At 43.2% G+C, this 19,607-nt stretch overlaps 1 protein-coding gene across 2 annotated transcripts in view; it reads left to right on the plus strand.

Annotated features, from left to right (window-relative positions):
* The window catches only part of LOC128702590 (WD repeat and SOCS box-containing protein 1-like), a 484,629-nt gene that overhangs the window by 382,239 nt on the left and 82,783 nt on the right, over positions 1 to 19,607 (plus strand). For both annotated transcript variants that reach the window (XM_070105233.1, XM_070105234.1), the window contains 2 exons: positions 9,332 to 9,454; positions 16,280 to 16,430. In XM_070105233.1, the coding sequence (XP_069961334.1) occupies positions 9,332 to 9,454; positions 16,280 to 16,430 (274 nt within the window). The remainder of the gene's footprint in view (positions 1 to 9,331; positions 9,455 to 16,279; positions 16,431 to 19,607) is intronic.

The following is a 19,607-nucleotide window of genomic DNA, read 5'->3' on the forward strand; positions in this document are numbered from 1 at the left end:
GGATTTGTGTCAACCATCTTTGATATTATTTTAATGTCACCTTTGTGCCATTTATAGCATTTCTGGTATACGTATTTTCAAATGTTGATACAGTAGTGTACTGTATATTGTAATAAACAGAACTGAGGAAATCCCCTCTAATATGCATTATTTAGGTATGCATACTGGTCAGAGAGCCCATCGTAATTCTGAGAGATCGATAAACGAGTATGTCACTAAGTGAGGAGAGGCTGTATATGCAATTTTGCACATGATTTGAATAGTTTGAGAGGAAAAAACTATCATTAGTGGTTAGATACTAAATCAAAATCCATTCCATTCAAACTGCACTAACTGAGCCCTGTTACATAATTTTTTTGAGGGAACAGTTTAACACACTTAATAATAATAGGCTTTATTAGTACAAGTACATGTACATGGTATACAGACCATAGTTGACATCAATGACATACTACTATATAGAAAGCCCCTTGTTATGCAGAGCATTTCCCGCAAATTAGGTCAGTTTTGTCCCAGGATGCGACCCACACCAGTCTACTAACACCCAGGATGTGACCCACACCAGTCTACTAACACCCAGGTACCTATTTTACTGATGGGCGAACATGGACAGCAGGTGTCTTAAGGAAACACGTCCTAATGTTTCTAGCCATACTGGGGATCGACCCCCCAATCTCAGTGTGTGAGCTGAGTGAGCTACTAACCCAGCTCCGGGACACGCTAGCAGCTTGTGTGATTCTTCAAGACTCTTCGAAGTATTAGCTTCTTCAGTATTAGCTAAGTGATAACACTTAGCTAATATTTAAGACTATTTCTTAATACAGCAGTTTTGACCTACTTTGTAGGCTTTAGGAAAGAGTTCAAATATTACATCAAATTCAAAATACTAAGCTGTCAAAAACGCTAAGTCACTTTCAAAGTAGTACAAATTTGTTTTGCTCAAATATGTTGAAGTCTTGGGTTAGGGAGTGTTGTGTTTATTGTGTGCATGTATATATGTGTTTATTGTGTCTGTGTGTACTCACCTAATTGTGGTTGCAAGGGTTGAGTCATAGCCCCTGGCTCTGCCTCTTCACTGGTCACTACTAGGTCCTCTCTCTCCCTGCTGCATGAGCTTTCTCATGCCTCTTCTTAACCCTTTGAGGGTCGACAGGCCCTCTCCGAGACTTGTTCTCAGGGTCGGCCAAATTTAAAAAAAAAAAAAAATTTCTTAAGAAAAGATAGAGAATCTTTTCCCGATCATAATGACGCCAAAATTATGAAATTTGATGGAAAACTTACGGAATTATGCTCTTGCGAAGTTAGCGGTCTCGGCGATGTTTATGCATCGGCGATTTTGCCCACTTTGAGCCCCATTTTCGGCCAATTCCACTGCACTAGTCGACTAAAAACATGAATATTTCGCTAGAACTCTATTTTTTCTATCGAATGAGTGCAAGAAACCACCCATTTACCAATTTCAATTATCCAGTACAGTGGTCAGAATTTAGCAATTTTGCCAATTTCACACAAATTTCAAAAGATGCCAATTTCCGAATAGGGTCCAGAATAAACAAGAAAGACATTCCTGGCACTAAAATAACATTTCCTCTGTTCATTAGTCACGTCTCAAGGCCCCTCTTACATTCTTTTGCTTTCCACTTTGAGTTTTATTCTCACAAAAAATAGAAGATTTACTGTTATACAGACTACTGCATTAGTGTAAAAAATGGTATAAATAATATTGGCGCACTTGCAAAAGAATATTATACTCACCAGTTGACGTGTATTGGAAGCTTTTCATGATTTGTTTACTTTCGAACTTTGGTAAAAATCGAACATTTCTGCTACTTTCAGCTCAATTTCAAGGTACTTTTCATTGTAAAACCAGTCAAAATCATCTCAATTTCTGTAATATGTCTTCCATTCTATAAAATGAGACCACGAAAACTAGAATACAACAATAAATACCATACGAAAATACAGTGCGAAGTTGCTGTTTTATTCCAAAAAAATGGTCAAAGTTTTTTTTTTCTCATTACGCACTGTGTGCTGCAGGATTTTTTTTATACTGTGCACACTGACCATATAGACCCATTCTTTCATATGTAGGCCTACCAGCTTTCTCCCACTAGATTTGAGGGCGCTAGAATTCAGGCGTACTAGTACGTCAAAAACCCTGGGTCGTAAGCCACACTAGTACGGCCAAAACCCTCAAAGGGTTAAAGCTATGTATGGTACCTGTTTCCACTACATCACTTTCCAGACTATTCCATTTCCTGATTACTCTATGACTGAGGAAATACTTCTTAACATTCCTTTGACTCGTCTGAGTTTTCAACTTCCAATTGTGACCCCTTGTTTCTGTGTCCCACCTCTGGAACATCCTGTCTTTGTCCACCTTGTCAATTCGTTGCAGTATTTTATGTCGTTATCATGTCTCCACTAATCTTTCTATCCTCCAGTATTGTCAGGCTGATTTCCCTTAACCTTTCTTTGTAGGACATTCTCTTTATTTCCGGGACTAGTCTTGTTGCAAACCTTTGCACTTACTCTAATTTCTTGATGTGCTTGACCAGGTGTGGGTTCCAAACTGGTGCTGCATACTCCAGTATGGGCCTGATGTACTCGGTGTACAGAATGCTATTCTCAGGTTTCCCATATGCTGCAGCAGTTATCTGGTTGGTGTGTGCCTCAGGAGATGTGTTTGGTATTATACTGCTGTCTTCTTTGTCCTTCCCTGATTTTCATGACTTTGCATTTGGCGGGGTTAAATTCAAGGAGCCAGTTGCTGGACCAGGCTTGTAGTCTGTCCACATCCCTTTGTAGTCCTGCCTGATCCTCATCCAGTTTAATTCTCCTCGCTAACTTCACATCATCTGCAAACAGCGAAATTTCTGAGTCTATCCCTTCCATCATGTAATTCACATGTACCAAAAACAGCACTGATCCTAGGACTGACCCCTGTAGAATCCTACTCATATTATGACTTGTTGTTGCCTCCCTGTCAGATATTCTCTGATTCATTGCAGTGCCTTTCATACATGCCTGATCCTTTAGCTTTTGCACTAATCTCTTGTGAGGAACTGTGTCGAAGGCCTTCTTATACTCTCTCATGTCTAAATTCCATTACCTTGTCATAAAACTCCAGTAGGTTTGTGACACAGGGTTTCTACTCCCTGAAACCGTGCTGGTTGTCATTTATTAGCTTATTCCTTTATAAGTGTTCCACCACTCTTCTCCTGATAATCTTCTCCATGACTTTGCATGCTATACACATCAGTGTCACTGGTCTGTAATTTAATGCCTCATGTCTATTTCATTTCTTAAAAATTGGGACTTCATTTAGCAACTACCTCAGATGGTTGCCCAGTTTCAATGGATGTGTTGAAGAGTGTTGTTAGTGACACACAAACATCTCTGCCCCCTCTCTAAGGACCCACAGAGGTATGTTGTCCGGTCCCACTGCCTTTGAAATATCAAGTTCACATAGCAGCTTTTTCACTCCCACCTCAGTTGTGTGTATTTCATCCAGCATTTGTTGGTATGTACCCCCGCTATTCTGACTTCCCAGAGTCCTTCCTGTCTCCATTGTGAATACTTTATTAAATGTCATGTTCAGCTTCTCACATATTCTTGGTCATTTCTTGTGAATTCCCCACTATCCTGTCTCAGCCTGATTACCTGGTCCTTGACTGTTGTTTTCCTCCTGATGTGGCTATACAACAGCTTTGGGTCAGACTTGACTTTCAATGCTATGTTGTTTTTTGTATTGTTGCTGGGCCTCCCTTCTCTTCTGTGCATACTTGTTTCTGGCTCTTCGGCTAATCTCTTTATTTTCTTGGGTCCTTTGTCTTCTCTACTTTTTTCCATTCTCTAGTGCACTTAGTTTTTGCCGCCCTACACTTATGAGTAAACCAAGAGCTCGTTCTGGTCTTCCCATTATTTCTGTTGCTCTTGGGAACAAACCTTTCCTCTGCCTCCTTGCATTTTGTTGTTACATAATTCATCATTTCATTTACTGATTTTCCTACCAGTTCTCTTTTCCACTGAACCTCTTTGTGTGTGTGTGTGTGTGTGTGTGTGTGTGTGTGTGTGTGTGTGTGTGTGTGTGTGTGTGTGTGTGTGTGTGTGTGCGCGTGTGTGTGTGCATGCGTGCGTGTGTGAGAGATGTATAAATACACTCACATTTATTCATTTATTTACATATATTTATTAGCATTATTTACTGTTGTATAATATATTTGCTAACATTGTATTATGCCCACAGTGATTTTTGTTGGAGGAAGCAAGCACTTTACACAATAGTAGCCTCTCTCTCTGGTGTTTTGTTTTTATCACACTGGCCGTCTCCCACCAAGACAAGGTGACCCAAAAAAGAAAAAACACTTACATCATCATTCACTCATCACTGTCTTGCTAGAGGCATGCCTACATTACAGCTCAAAAACTGCAACATATCAATACTCTGCCTTCAGAGTGCAGGCACTGTACTTCCACCTCCAGGACTCAAGTCCAGCTAACTTATCTCCCTGAATCCCTTCATAAATGTTACTTTGGTCACACTCCAATACCACATCAAGTCGTAAAAACCATTTGTCTCCACTCGCTCCTATCTAACACACATATGCTGAATGTCCAAGCCCTTTGCACATAAAACCTCCTTACCCCTCCCTCCAACCTTTCCTAGGACAGCCCCTACCCGGTCTTCCTTCCACTACAGATTTATACACTCTCCAAGTCATCCTATTTTGCTCCGTCATCTCTAAATGTCCAAGCCACATTAACACCCTTCCTCTGCCCTCTGATTAATATTTTAATCCTTTCACTGTTGGTGCCATAATATTACAGCTTGCAAGCCAGTGCTGCTACCATAGTATATTACGCCAAAATTCTAGCAGCTTCAAATCTAGCGGGAGAAAGCTGGTAGACCTACATATGAATGAATGGGTCTGCGTGGTCAGTGTGCACAGTATAAAAAAAATCGAGGAGGTCGCAGTGCATTGTGGGAGTGTTCACCAAGCCTAGCGGTAAGGTATACTTCACTCCTCGGCAAAGTGGGACTCTTCCCTTTCCAAATGATAGTTGTGACACAGATGGAAGTGTAAGTGAAGATGAATTTCATGGTTTTGAGGAGTTTGTGACTGAAAGCAATGCCCAGGATACCAGAAATAGCACCAAAAACCCAGACAACCATCAACCTTCCACCTCTGGTGCTGGGCCATCTTGTTCATGTTCAGTTGTATCACAGCGAAAGAGGAAACTCATATTTTTCTATGTCTCAAAGAATAAGCAAGTTTATTCAGGTATACACAAATACAGTTACATAGATTATGATAAAGTTGGTAGAATTACCGACAATATGTAAAGTAAAAGAACACAAGTGCAACTAATGTGACATTTATTGTGGCAACGTTTCGCTCTCCAGGAGCTTTATCAAGCCATTAATGGCTTGATAAAGCTCCTGGAGAGCGAAACGTTGCCACAATAAATGTCACATTAGTTGCACTTGTGTCCTTTTACTTTACATAGATTATCATACAGAGCATCATATGTGTAAAGAACCTGGGATAACCCAAAAAAGTCAAAGTGACTTATTTCTATGTGGGTGGTGGAGAAGACAGCATGGTTTTTTGAGAAGACAGCATGGTTGGTGGGGAAGATGACATGGGTAGTGTTACAATTGGGATGGATAATATACATGCAGCAGCAGGTTGTGGTATAATGCTTCATGTAGTACCAGCGGCACCCCAGGCTGGTAGCCATGACGCTGACTCAGCACATCCACAACAAAGGCCACCTTCAACCACACACACACACCACAACAACTTGCACAACCACAATAACCCACCCACAAAAATGCAGAGACACTCATTTTGTGTGTGAAGAGTGTAAAACAGCGCTATGCATAACACACTGTTTTAAAGAGTTCCACAAGCTGCAGCACCTCTAAGATCGTGTCCAGTGACTCAGTATGTGTATATATTAAACAACTTTTTTTAACCTTTAAACTGTCCAAACGTAGATCTACGTTCATGTGTGTAGCACTCCGAATGTAGATCTGTGCTCGATTTTACATGCTTTCTTATGTAAAAAACATAGATCTGCGTTCAGAATGCTACGGACGTGATCGTAGAATTACATTTGGACAGTTTAAGGGTTAATTGTTGGTTTGTGTAAAAAAATTTTGCAAACAATATAATGATAATATTTGTGCAGTTACTGTGTTGCATACAGTGAGTGGATATATATACATTATGCATTATATTGGTCTCACAGACCACAGGAGTTACTTGAAAAACTAAAATATTGGAAAAGTAAAGAAAAATAGAATAAAAGTAAAAAATAATATTACCGAGTGAGTGGCAGTCGGTGATGTTGCCATCAGCGGTACACTTTGTCAATTTCATGCCTCTATATCTCGGTAACTACTGATAACAATTTTTTTTTCTTTGGTAATGTTTTTTGATACTGAGAGCAAGTTTGTGATCAGTGGTCTTAACAGTGAAAGGGTTAAGGTGTTGTGATAAATTAGGAAGATCATTGATGTATAAGAGGAAGAGCAGGGGACCAAAGACACTTCCCTGTGGCACTCCAGTATCCAGCAGTCTTGTTGATGAAATTGTGTCCTTAATAGAAATGTATTGATGTCTGTTAGTAAGGTAATGCTTGAAATATGTAAGTGCTTGGCCTCGTAGAATCATAGAATTGATAAGGGGAAAAAGAAGAATGGTGCACTGAGTCTGTGGAAACAAAGAACTTTATCCATGGAAGCAAAGAGGGGAATGTATGAGAGTATAGTTATACCAATGCTCTTACATGGGTGGTGAATGTTGCAACAAGGAGAAGGCTGGAGGCAGTGGAGATGTCATGTCTGAGGGCAATGTGTAGTGTGAATATAATGCAGAGAATCCATAGTTTGGAAATTAGTAGGAGGTGCAGGATTACCAAAACTATTATCCAGAGGGCTGAGGATGGGTTGTTGAGGTTGTTTGAACATTTAGAGAGGATGAAATGAAATAGAATGACTTTAAGAGCATATATATCTGTAGCAGAAGAAACGCAGGGTAGGGGTTGTCCCAGGAAAGGTTGAAGGAGGGGGGTAAAGGAGGTTTTGTATGCGAGGGGCTTGGACTTCCAGCAAGCATGTGTGAGTATGTTAGATAGGAGGGAATGGAGACAAATGTTGTTCTTGTTTATTTCCACTTATCTCCATGGAGAAGTGGAACAGAATTCTTCCTCCGTAAGCCATGCATGTTGTAAGAGGCGACTAAAATGCCGGGAGCAAGGGGCTAGTAACCCGTTCTCTCGTATAAAATTTTTTTTCAACGAATCGGCCATTTCCCACCAAGACAGGGTGGCCCAAAAAGAAAAAGAAAAATTTCTCTTTCTAAATTTAGTAATTTATACAGAAGGGGCCACTAGCCCCTCGCTCTTGGCATTTTAGTCGCCTCTTACAATATGCATGGCTTACGGAGGAAGAATTTTGCTCCACTTCCCCATGTAGTTCTGTATAAATTATTAAATTTAAAAAAAGAAACTTTCGTTTTTCTTTTTGGGCCACCCTGCCTCAGTGGGATATGGCCGGTTTGTTGAAAGAAAATTGAAAAAGGGGCTAGTACCCCTTCTTCATGTATAAATTACTAAATGTAAAAAAAAAAATACTTTCATTTTTCTTTTTAGGTCACCTTGCCTTGGTGGTAGACAGCTAATGTGTTAAAAATATAGTATTATTTACATTTTTGCTTGCCATTAAATTATATACTTGATCATCGTAAATATCAGAATTGATGTAGGTTATAACACACTGGATGTTATTTTTCGAGAGATGTGTAAAGTGGTTGATGTTTGGTGATGTTCTTGCACTGACTGCTGGTTCCCCCTACAGGTGGCCCCGGGCTGGGACAGACGACCGCCTGGCCATCTAACCCTTGTTTTGAAACCCTGCCTGGCTGTGTAGTGTATGTCTGGGCTTGTCAAATACACCCTTATTACCTTTCAGAGTCACATTTGAAGTCAAAGATGATTTTGATAGTGTTATTCTTAGGTAGTTTTAAATTTGATAATTATAAAAGGTATACTGAGAGATTGATGTACCATACTCAGTGGTCCATACAGTAGAATCGATGTTTTAGGGTTTGTGTACAGTGCCTGCAAAAAAATCTATACATGTCCAACACACAAAAAAATTTATGCACGAGATTTTCATGCATACATTTCACTCATGTTTCCGCTGTATGAAAAGTGTGATGACGTAGTGTACTTGAGCCCGTCTTGCTCCAGTGTTCCCAACCATGCCACACTTCAGTGCTCTGCCAGAGCTCGGTGAGGAAGGAGGCTTTCTAGTTGCTCCTCAGTGCTTCTTTTTCATGAACTTTGCCACACTATATCTCTGCTCCAAGTGGTCAGAATTGGTCGAACTAAACTTTCAGTTGCAGAGAAGACCTGTGCACTCACCCTGTTAGAGCAAAGATGTCTATGATACACGTAGCTGCAGACCTGAAGGTGATAAGGATGGCAATTTACAACCTCAAGAAAGCAGCTGCCTCACCCCCACCTGGCACTGTACCACCCAAAAAGATTTCTCTTCACACAGACAAGATCCTGAAGAAGGAAGTGTTGTCAGGTCCGGCCTTAACAGCCACAGACCTCAAGTAAAAGCAGGTGGGAGTGAGGCAGCTGCTTTCTCGAGGTTGTAAATTGCCATCCTCGTCACCTTCAGGTTTGCGGCTACGCGTATCACAGACATTCCTTGCTCTAATAGGGTGAGTGCGTGGGTCTTCTCTGAAACTGAAGTTTAGCTCGACCCATTCTGACCATTCTGAGTGGAGATATAGCATGGCAAAGTTCAGGAACAAGGGGCACTGAGGAACAATAAGTAGGCCTCCTTCCTCACTGAGCTCTGGCAGAGCACTGAAGCGTGGCTTGGTTGGAAACAATGGAGCAAGACGGGCTCCAGTACACTACGTCATCACACTTTCCCTAGGGCGGAAATGCGTGTGAAATGTATCCACCAAAATCTCGTGTATAGATTATTTTGTGTTGGACACGTACAGATTTTTTGCGGGCACTGTATATGAATTTCTGCTCAACAGAGTCTGTCAATTAAAAATAATCTAGTACATCAATATTCATTTTATAGAATAGTTTTAGTTTTAGTTTCAATTCGTGGAAATTGACCAAATTGTTCCAACTTAAAAAGTTTGCCTGAATTAACATTAAAATCTTTGCATATGTGCTTAGTATGTGTCAAACAACATTAATTTTAATTATATTTTATCATATTAACCTCTAGTAGTTAAGACTATTATTTTGAGAATGTATTGATAGAGTAGTGTACATCCTGGCACAGGTATGGGACATGTCTGATGATGGTAACATGTTCAAGACACTGAGGGAGCATCCTGGACCAGTCAGGAGTCTCTGTTGGTCACCTGATGGCAAGTTTCTCTGCTCCACCGGTGATAAACAGAAGGTTTGTACCACCAGTTGTTATTCTTTTACCATTTAATTATTTCCCACCAAATCAAGAGTGACCCAAAGAAGAAAGTACATTAACCATCGCTTGTTCATTACCTGTGTAAAGTACAGTCATGCACACATAACATTTCAGTCAACAATGAAATGGATATAGGGTGGTAGTCCCATAAGATTATAATGGAGCTAAAGAATTCCTATTGCCTAGTGATGCTGTAGCCATTGTAGCGTAATTTGTTATTCACATGTTTGTGGTGGTGTTGGTGTAAACAAATTTTCTGTGCTGCCAGTCATATGAAGTATAGCACATACAATTATGTATATTATGTACATTACGTAATACTTTATAGTGTCGGTAAACAACTACGTTATTGCTTTTTGTATTAACTATAATGTACTTTTATTGTTATTCCAGAGGGTACTTTATAGCCTAGGTGTGTAGTAGGCTATACCATGTTGCCTAGGTGTGTAGTAGGCTATACCATGTAGCCTAGGTGTGTAGTAGGCTATACCATGTTGCCTAGGTGTGTAGTAGGCTATACCATGTAGCCTAGGTGTGTAGTAGGCTATACATGTAGCCTAGGTGTGTAGTAGGCTATACCATGTAGCCTAGGTGTGTAGTAGGCTATACATGTTGCCTAGGTGTGTAGTAGGCTATACCATGTAGCCTAGGTGTGTAGTAGGCTATACCATGTAGCCTAGGTGTGTAGTAGGCTATACATGTAGCCTAGGTGTGTAGTAGGCTATACCATGTAGCCTAGGTGTGTAGTAGGATATACATGTTGCCTAGGTGTGTAGTAGGCTATACCATGTAGCCTAGGTGTGTAGTAGGCTATACCATGTAGCCTAGGTGTGTAGTAGGCTATACATGTAGTCTAAGTGTGTAGTAGGCTATACCATGTAGCCTAGGTGTGTAGTAGGCTATACATGTTGCCTAGGTGTGTAGTAGGCTATACCATGTAGCCTAGGTGTGTAGTAGGCTATACCATGTAGCCTAGGTGTGTAGTAGGCTATACCATGTTGCCTAGGTGTGTAGTAGGCTATACATGTTGCCTAGGTGTGTAGTAGGCTATACCATGTAGCCTAGGTGTGTAGTAGGCTATACTATGTAGCCTAGGTGTGTAGTAGGCTATACCATGTAGCCTAGGTGTGTAGTAGGCTATACCATGTAGCCTAGGTGTGTAGTAGGTTTTACCATGTAGCCTAGGTGTGTAGTAGGTTTTACCATGTAGCCTAGGTGTGTAGTAGGTTTTACCATGTAGCCTAGGTGTGTAGTAGGTTTTACCATGTAGCCTAGGTGTGTAGTAGGCTATACCATGTAGCCTAGGTGTGTAGTAGGCTATACCATGTTGCCTAGTTGTGTAGTAGGTTTTACCGTCTAGGCTAGTGTAAATGCATTGCATGATGTTCGCACAATGGCGAAATCGCCTAACAATTTCTCAGAACATATCCCTGTCATTAAGCAACCCATGACTGTACAGTAACCATCACTTATACATTAACAATCACTCATTCATAACACTGTGATACAGTAAACCCTCGATATAAAGTCCTTTTAAAATTACAGGCAAAATCCACTGGCTAAACTAGAACGTAAAAGCACAATACCGTGAGTGGAACAATGCACTAACAACCCTTACACAGGTGACTGAAACAGAGGATGTTTTGGTCAGACTGAAACCATTAACTAGTCACACACAAGCATGAAGGGAAGGTAGCCAGTGTATACATGTATATGAGAGGGGGCAGGGGGCATGGGGCAGGGTGGAAGGGGGGTTATTTATGCATTGTACATTCAACTGTCTCATTTACATTTTGTATTGCAATGTAAATAAATTATGCGCAGTGTACCATATACAGTGGACCCCCGCTTAACGATCACCTCCAAATGCGACCAATTATGTAAGTGTATTTATGTAAGTGCGTTTGTACGTGTATGTTTGGGGGTCTGAAATGGACTAATCTACTTCACAATATTCCTTATGGGAAAAAATTCGGTCAGTACTGGCACCTGAACATACTTCTGGAATGAAAAAAGTTCGTTAACCGGGGGTCCACTGTATAGTGTTTTAAAGCATTTTTCGATATTTTTTAATAATATTTGAATGTATCAGACACTCGGTGTCCCTTACTGGTCCCTAATATCGATGGTTTACTGTACAAATGTTTGTAAAAATTGAACATTTAATGAAAAGATTAAAATTTAGTAATTGAAATATAACTTCAAGATAATTTGAATAAAAGATAATTTTTGGCTTGAGATAAGATTATATTTAAAGAAGTTAAGGATCATGGGACTAATTTATTAGAATAAAATTGCTAATCCTGTGGTAGTAGGTTGGTAGACAGCAACCACCCAGGGAGGTACTACCATCCTGTGGTAGTAGGTTGGTAGACAGCAACCACCCAGGGAGGTACTACCATCCTGTGGTAGTAGGTTGGTAGACAACAACCACCCAGGGAGGTACTACCATCCTGTGGTAGTAGGTTGGTAGACAACAACCACCCAGGGAGGTACTACCATCCTGTGGTAATAGGTTGGTAGACAACAACCACCCAGGGAGGTACTACCATCCTGTGGTAGTAGGTTGGTAGACAACAACCACCCAGGGAGGTACTACCATCCTGTGGTAGTAAGTTGGTAGACAACAACCACCCAGGGAGGTACTACCATCCTGTGGTAATAGGTTGGTAGACAACAACCACCCAGGGAGGTACTACCATCCTGTGGTAATAGGTTGGTAGACAACAACCACCCAGGGAGGTACTACCATCCTGTGGTAGTAGGTTGGTAGACAACAACCACCCAGGGAGGTACTACCATCCTGTGGTAGTAGGTTGGTAGACAACAACCACCCAGGGAGGTACTACCATCCTGTGGTAGTAGGTTGGTAGACAACAACCACCCAGGGAGGTACTACTATCCTGTGGTAGTAGGTTGGTAGACAACAACCACCCAGGGAGGTACTACCATCCTGTGGTAGTAGGTTGGTAGACAACAACCACCCAGGGAGGTACTACCATCCTGTGGTAGTAGGTTGGTAGACAACAACCACCCAGGGAGGTACTACTATCCTGTGGTAGTAGGTTGGTAGACAGCAACCACCCAGGGAGGTACTACCATCCTGTGGTAGTAGGTTGGTAGACAACAACCACCCAGGGAGGTACTACCATCCTGTGGTAGTAGGTTGGTAGACAACAACCACCCAGGGAGGTACTACCATCCTGTGGTAGTAGGTTGGTAGACAGCAACCACCCAGGGAGGTACTACCATCCTGTGGTAGTAGGTTGGTAGACAACAACCACCCAGGGAGGTACTACCATCCTGTGGTAGTAGGTTGGTAGACAACAACCACCCAGAGAGGTACTACCATCCTGTGGTAGTAGGTTGGTAGACAACAACCACCCAGGGAGGTACTACCATCCTGTGGTAGTAGGTTGGTAGACAGCAACCACCCAGGGAGGTACTACCATCCTGTGGTAGTAGGTTGGTAGACAGCAACCACCCAGGGAGGTACTACCATCCTGTGGTAGTAGGTTGGTAGACAACAACCACCCAGGGAGGTACTACCGTCCTGTGGTAGTAGGTTGGTAGACAACAACCACCCAGGGAGGTACTACCATCCTGTGGTAGTAGGTTGGTAGACAGCAACCACCCAGGGAGGTACTACCATCCTGTGGTAGTAGGTTGGTAGACAGCAACCACCCAGGGAGGTACTACCATCCTGTGGTAGTAGGTTGGTAGACAGCAACCACCCAGGGAGGTACTACCATCCTGTGGTAGTAGGTTGGTAGACAACAACCACCCAGGGAGGTACTACCGTCCTGTGGTAGTAGGTTGGTAGACAACAACCACCCAGGGAGGTACTACCATCCTGTGGTAGTAGGTTGGTAGACAGCAACCACCCAGGGAGGTACTACCATCCTGTGGTAGTAGGTTGGTAGACAACAACCACCCAGGGAGGTACTACCATCCTGTGGTAGTAGGTTGGTAGACAACAACCACTCAGGGAGGTACTACCATCCTGTGGTAGTAGGTTGGTAGACAACAACCACCCAGGGAGGTACTACCATCCTGTGGTAGTAGGTTGGTAGACAACAACCACCCAGGGAGGTACTACCATCCTGTGGTAGTAGGTTGGTAGACAACAACCACCCAGGGAGGTACTACTGTCCTGTGGTAGTAGGTTGGTAGACAACAACCACCCAGGGAGGTACTACCATCCTGTGGTAGTAGGTTGGTAGACAACAACCACCCAGGGAGGTACTACCATCCTGTGGTAGTAGGTTGGTAGACAACAACCACCCAGGGAGTACTACCGTCCTGTGGTAGTAGGTTGGTAGACAACAACCACCCAGGGAGGTACTACCATCCTGTGGTAGTAGGTTGGTAGACAGCAACCACCCAGGGAGGTACTACCATCCTGTGGTAGTAGGTTGGTAGACAGCAACCACCCAGGGAGGTACTACCATCCTGTGGTAGTAGGTCTTAGACAACAACCACCCAGGGAGGTACTACCATCCTGTGGTAGTAGGTTGGTAGACAGCTACCACCCAGGGAGGTACTACCGTCCTGTGGTAGTAGGTTGGTAGACAGCAACCACCCAGGGAGGTACTACCATCCTGTGGTAGTAGGTTGGTAGACAACAACCACCCAGGGAGGTACTACCATCCTGTGGTAGTAGGTTGGTAGACATCAACCACCCAGGGAGGTACTACCATCCTGTGGTAGTAGGTTGGTAGACAGCAACCACCCAGGGAGGTACTACCATCCTGTGGTAGTAGGTTGGTAGACAACAACCACCCAGGGAGGTACTACCATCCTGTGGTAGTAGGTTGGTAGACAACAACCACCCAGGGAGGTACTACCATCCTGTGGTAGTAGGTTGGTAGACAACAACTACCCAGGGAGGTACTACCATCCTGTGGTAGTAGGTTGGTAGACAGCAACCACCCAGGGAGGTACTACCATCCTGTGGTAGTAGGTTGGTAGACAACAACCACCCAGGGAGGTACTACCATCCTGTGGTAGTAGGTTGGTAGACAGCAACCACGCAGGGAGGTACTACCGTCCTGCCAAGTGAGTGTAAAACGGAAATCTGTAATTGTTTTACATGATGGTAGGATTGTTGGTGTCTTTTTTTCTGTCTCATAAACATACAAGATTTCAGGTACGTCTTGCTACTTCTACTTACACTATAACGAAATTATTTGTTGAACTGAAAGCGGGGTGTGAATTATAAACGTCTTTGGAGGCTTCTTTGTTTATTTGAAAATGTCGTAGTGGGTACACAGGCTTGTGTGTTGTGCCCATGACCCAGGTAGGCCATGCCCATGAGAGGAGAGAGCTAGTAGGACTTCTGTCTTGCTGCCAGGCCGCTGAGAGAGAGTGAGCGAGTGTGGGACCAGCTTCCCACAGACTTGGATAGGCCCAGAGGGCAGCACCTTAGTGTGCGAAATATGAACTAAGCTGGCAGACAGCATGGCTGTCTGTGCAGACAGGCTGTCTACAACACTTAGGTCACACTACACATACATGTACAAGCATATATATACACACACCCCTCTGGGTTTTCTTCTATTTTCTTTCTAGTTCTTATTCTTGTTTATTTCCTCTTATCTCCAGTGGAACAGAATTCTTCCTCCATAAACCATGCATGTTGTAAGAGGCAACTAAAATGCCGGGAGCAAGGGGCTAGTAACCCCTTCTCCTGTGTAGACTGCTAAATTTAGATAGAGAAACTTTTGTTTTTCGTTTTGGTCCGCCCTGCCTTGGTGGGACATGGCCAATTTGTTGAAAAAAAAAAAATTGCTAATGACAATTTAAGGAGATAAATTATAAGGAAACTAAGATAAATATGTGGCTCAGATTTATATATACAGTGGACCCCCGCTTTACGATCAGCTCCCAGTGCGACCAATTACGTAAGTGTATTTATGTAAGTGCGTTTGTACGTGTATGTTTGGGGGTCTGAAATGGACGAATCTAATTCACAATATTCCTTATGGGAACAAATTCGGTCAGTACTGGCACCTGAACATACTTCTGGAGTGAAATAATATTGTAAAGCGGGGGTCCACTGTACGTATATAAAAAAGTGTGAATTCATTAAGATAATTATTTTTTTTTTAATTTGTCTGGCAAGTTATTTGAAATTATTGGGCATTTAAATTGATTGAAGAGGTATTTGAATAAAACACATATGCAACACATGGGTTGTTGTAGGAACGTACGTCTCCACTATGATGGTACCTAGGTGTTGCACACATGTCTTATTGTGAATAAGTCTCCACTGAAAATACCTAGGTGTTGCAGGTTCTTGAAGATCTGTGTTGCAGGTTCTTGAAGATCTGTGTTGCAGGTTCTTGAAGATCTGTGTTGCAGGTTCTTGAAGATCAGTGTTGCAGGTTCTTGAAGATCAGTGTTGCAGGTTCTTGAAGATCAGTGTTGCAGGTTCTTGAAGATCTGTGTTGCAGGTTCTTGAAGATCTGTGTTGCAGGTTCTTGAAGATCTGTGTTGCAGGTTCTTGAAGATCTGTGTTGCAGGTTCTTGAAGATCTGTGTTGCAGGTTCTTGAAGATCTGTGTTGCAGGTTCTTGAAGATCAGTGTTGCAGGTTCTTGAAGATCTGTGTTGCAGGTTCTTGAAGATCTGTGTTGCAGGTTCTTGAAGATCAGTGTTGCAGGTTCTTGAAGATCTGTGTTGCAGGTTCTTGAAGATCTGTGTTGCAGGTTCTTAAAGATCTGTGTTTCAGGTTCTTGAAGAGATGTATGTTGCAGGTTCTTGAAGAGTTGTATGTTGCAGGTTCTTGTTGTATGTTGCAGGTACTACTGTGGAACATGGGAACATACAGCCTAATACGACGGCTCTCTGGTCACTACAACAACGTACTGTCCTGTGCCTTCTCTCCTGATGGTGCCATGTTGGCCACCGCTTCCTGTGATACCAGGGTTATCATCTGGGATACCAGCAGTGGTGAGTCTGGGTACTGGTGATAACTGGGATACCAAAAGTGGTGAGTCTGGGTACTGGTGATAACTGGGATACCAGAAGTGGTGAGTCTGGGTACTGGTGATAACTGGGATATCAGTAGTGGTGAGTCTGGGTACTGGTGGTGACTGGAATACCAGTAGTGTTGAGTCTGGGTACTGGTGATAACTGGGATACCAATAGTGGTGAGTCTGGGTACTGGTGGTGACTGGAATACCAGTAGTGGTGAGTCTGGGTACTGGTGGTGACTGGAATACCAGTAGTGGTGAGTCTGGGTACTGGTGATAACTGGGATACCACTAGTGGTGAGTCTGGGTACTGGTGGTGACTGGAATACCAGTAGTAGTGAGTCTGGGTACTGGTGATCATGACTAGGATACAGGAAGACCCTGCTTATATGCACAGCAGCTTAGGTTCCAGGCTACTGCTGTACATGAAGGCCCCACTTATAAACGGAGGTGCCTCACTTATAACAGGTTAGATTAAAAGTTTCTGCTGTAAAGTGAAACATAGACCTTTTTTCACTTTCAAATGCATATACACCTACCATCCGACTTATGACCGAGTTCGGTTCTGAGAAACCGGTCGTAAGTCGAAATGGTCGTAAGTTGAACTTTACTACTGAATATCAACAAAACATTTTTGTAATGACTTTATTTTATTGTTTTATTTTGGTATTTCATGTTTTACTTTACTTTTTATGTTGTTAGTACTGTATTTTATACTGTAAGGTTTAGGATAAAAACTGTGTACAACACAAATAGTTGTTTATTTCCCAGAAATTTGGCATAAAAAACACGGTCGTAAGTCGAGCAGGTCGTAAGTCGAGCAAGTCGTAAGTCGAGCAGGTCGTAAGTCGAGCAGGTCGTAAGTCAAGCAGGTCGTAAGTCGGATGGCAGGTGTAACAGCCTGATAACATATTTACACTATCATGTATTAATTGTGTCGGGATGGGGTCCCATTGTTCTAGGCTATGATCTCAGCTCTTGGTTAAGCTGTGAGTGGTAAATTTGGTCCCATATATGAGACATTGGGTCTATGTGGTAAGTGTGCATTTTACAAAAAAAATTCCTGCAGCAAGCAATGCATAATGGAGGAAAAAACTGTGGCCGTGTTTTTGGTTTAAAACAACGAGCTAACAGTGTATTTTTATATGGTATTTATTGTTGTTCCTAGGTAGTAGGTTGGTAGACAACAACTGCCGAGGGAGGTACTACCGTCCTGCTAAGTGAGTGTAAAACGAAAGTCTGTAATTGTTTTACATGATGGTAGGATTGCTGGTGTCTTTTGTCTGTCTCATAAATATGCAAGATTACAGGTAAGTCTTGCTACTTCTACTGACACTTAGGTCACACTACACATACATGTACAAGCATATATATACACACCCCTCTGGGTTTTCTTCTATTTTCTTTCTAATTCTTGTTCTTGTTTATTTCCTCTTATCTCCATGGGGAAGTGGAACAGAATTCTTCCTCTGTAAGCCATGCGTGTCGTAAGAGGCGACTAAAATGCCGGGAGCAAGGGGCTAGTAACCCCTTCTCCTGTATATATAACTAAATTTAAAAGGAGAAACTTTAGTTTTTTCTTTTGGGCCACCCCGCCTCGGTGGGATACGGCTGGTATGTTGAAAGAAGAAGAAGGTAGTAGGTTGGTAGACAACAACTGCCTAGGGAGGTACTACCATCCTGTGGTAGTAGGTTGGTAGACAACAACTGCCCAGGGAGGTACTACCATCCTGTGGTAGTAGGTTGGTAGACAACAACCACCCAGGGAGGTACTACCATCCTGTGGTAGTAGGTTGGTAGACAACAACCACCCAGGGAGGTACTATCATCCTGTGGTAGTAGGTTGGTAGACAACAACCACCCAGGGAGGTACTACCATCCTGTGGTAGTAGGTTGGTAGACAACAACTGCCTAGGGAGGTACTACCATCCTGTGGTAGTTGGTTGGTAGACAACAACCGCCCAGGGAGGTACTACCATCCTGTGGTAGTAGGTTGGTAGACAACAACCACCCAGGGAGGTACTACCATCCTGTGGTAGTAGGTTGGTAGACAGCAACCACCCAGGGAGGTACTACCATCCTGTGGTAGTAGGTTGGTAGACAACAACCACCCAGGGAGGTACTACCATCCTGTGGTAGTAGGTTGGTAGACAGCAACCACCCAGGGAGGTACTACCATCCTGTGGTAGTAGGTTGGTAGACAACAACCACCCAGGGAGGTACTACCATCCTGTGGTAGTAGGTTGGTAGACAACAACCACCCAGGGAGGTACTACCATCCTGTGGTAGTAGGTTGGTAGACAGCAACCACCCAGGGAGGTACTACCATCCTGTGGTAGTAGGTTGGTAGACAACCATCCAGGGAGGTACTACCATCCTGTGGTAGTAGGTTGGTAGACAACAACAACCCAGGGAGGTACTACCATCCTGTGGTAGTAGGTTGGTAGACAACAACCACCCAGGGAGGTACTACCATCCTGTGGTAGTAGGTTGGTAGACAACAACCACCCAGGGAGGTACTACCATCCTGTGGTAGTAGGTTGGTAGACAGCAACCACCCAGGGAGGTACTACCATCCTGTGGTAGTAGGTTGGTAGACAACAACCACCCAGGGAGGTACTACCATCCTGTGGTAGTAGGTTGGTAGACAGCAACCACCCAGGGAGGTACTACCATCCTGTGGTAGTAGGTTGGTAGACAGCAACCACCCAGGGAGGTACTACCATCCTGTGGTAGTAGGTTGGTAGACAACAACCACCCAGGGAGGTACTACCATCCTGTGGTAGTAGGTTGGTAGACAACAACCACCCAGGGAGGAACTACCATCCTGTGGTAGTAGGTTGGTAGACAACAACCATCCAGCGAGGTACTACCATCCTGTGGTAGTAGGTTGGTAGACAACAACCACCCAGGAGGAACTACCATCCTGTCGTAGTAGGTTGGTAGACAACAACCACCCAGGGAGGAACTACCATCCTGTCGTAGTAGGTTGGTAGACAACAACCCCCCAGGGGGGTATTGCCATCCTGTGGTAGTAGGTTGGTAGACAACAACCACCCAGGGAGGTACTACCATCCTGTGGTAGTAGGTTGGTAGACAACAACCACCCAGGGAGGTACTACCATCCTGTGGTAGTAGGTTGGTAGACAACAAC

The sequence above is a fragment of the Cherax quadricarinatus genome, chromosome 98 (assembly GCF_038502225.1).
Source record: "Cherax quadricarinatus isolate ZL_2023a chromosome 98, ASM3850222v1, whole genome shotgun sequence".
Lineage (NCBI taxonomy): Eukaryota > Metazoa > Arthropoda > Malacostraca > Decapoda > Parastacidae > Cherax > Cherax quadricarinatus.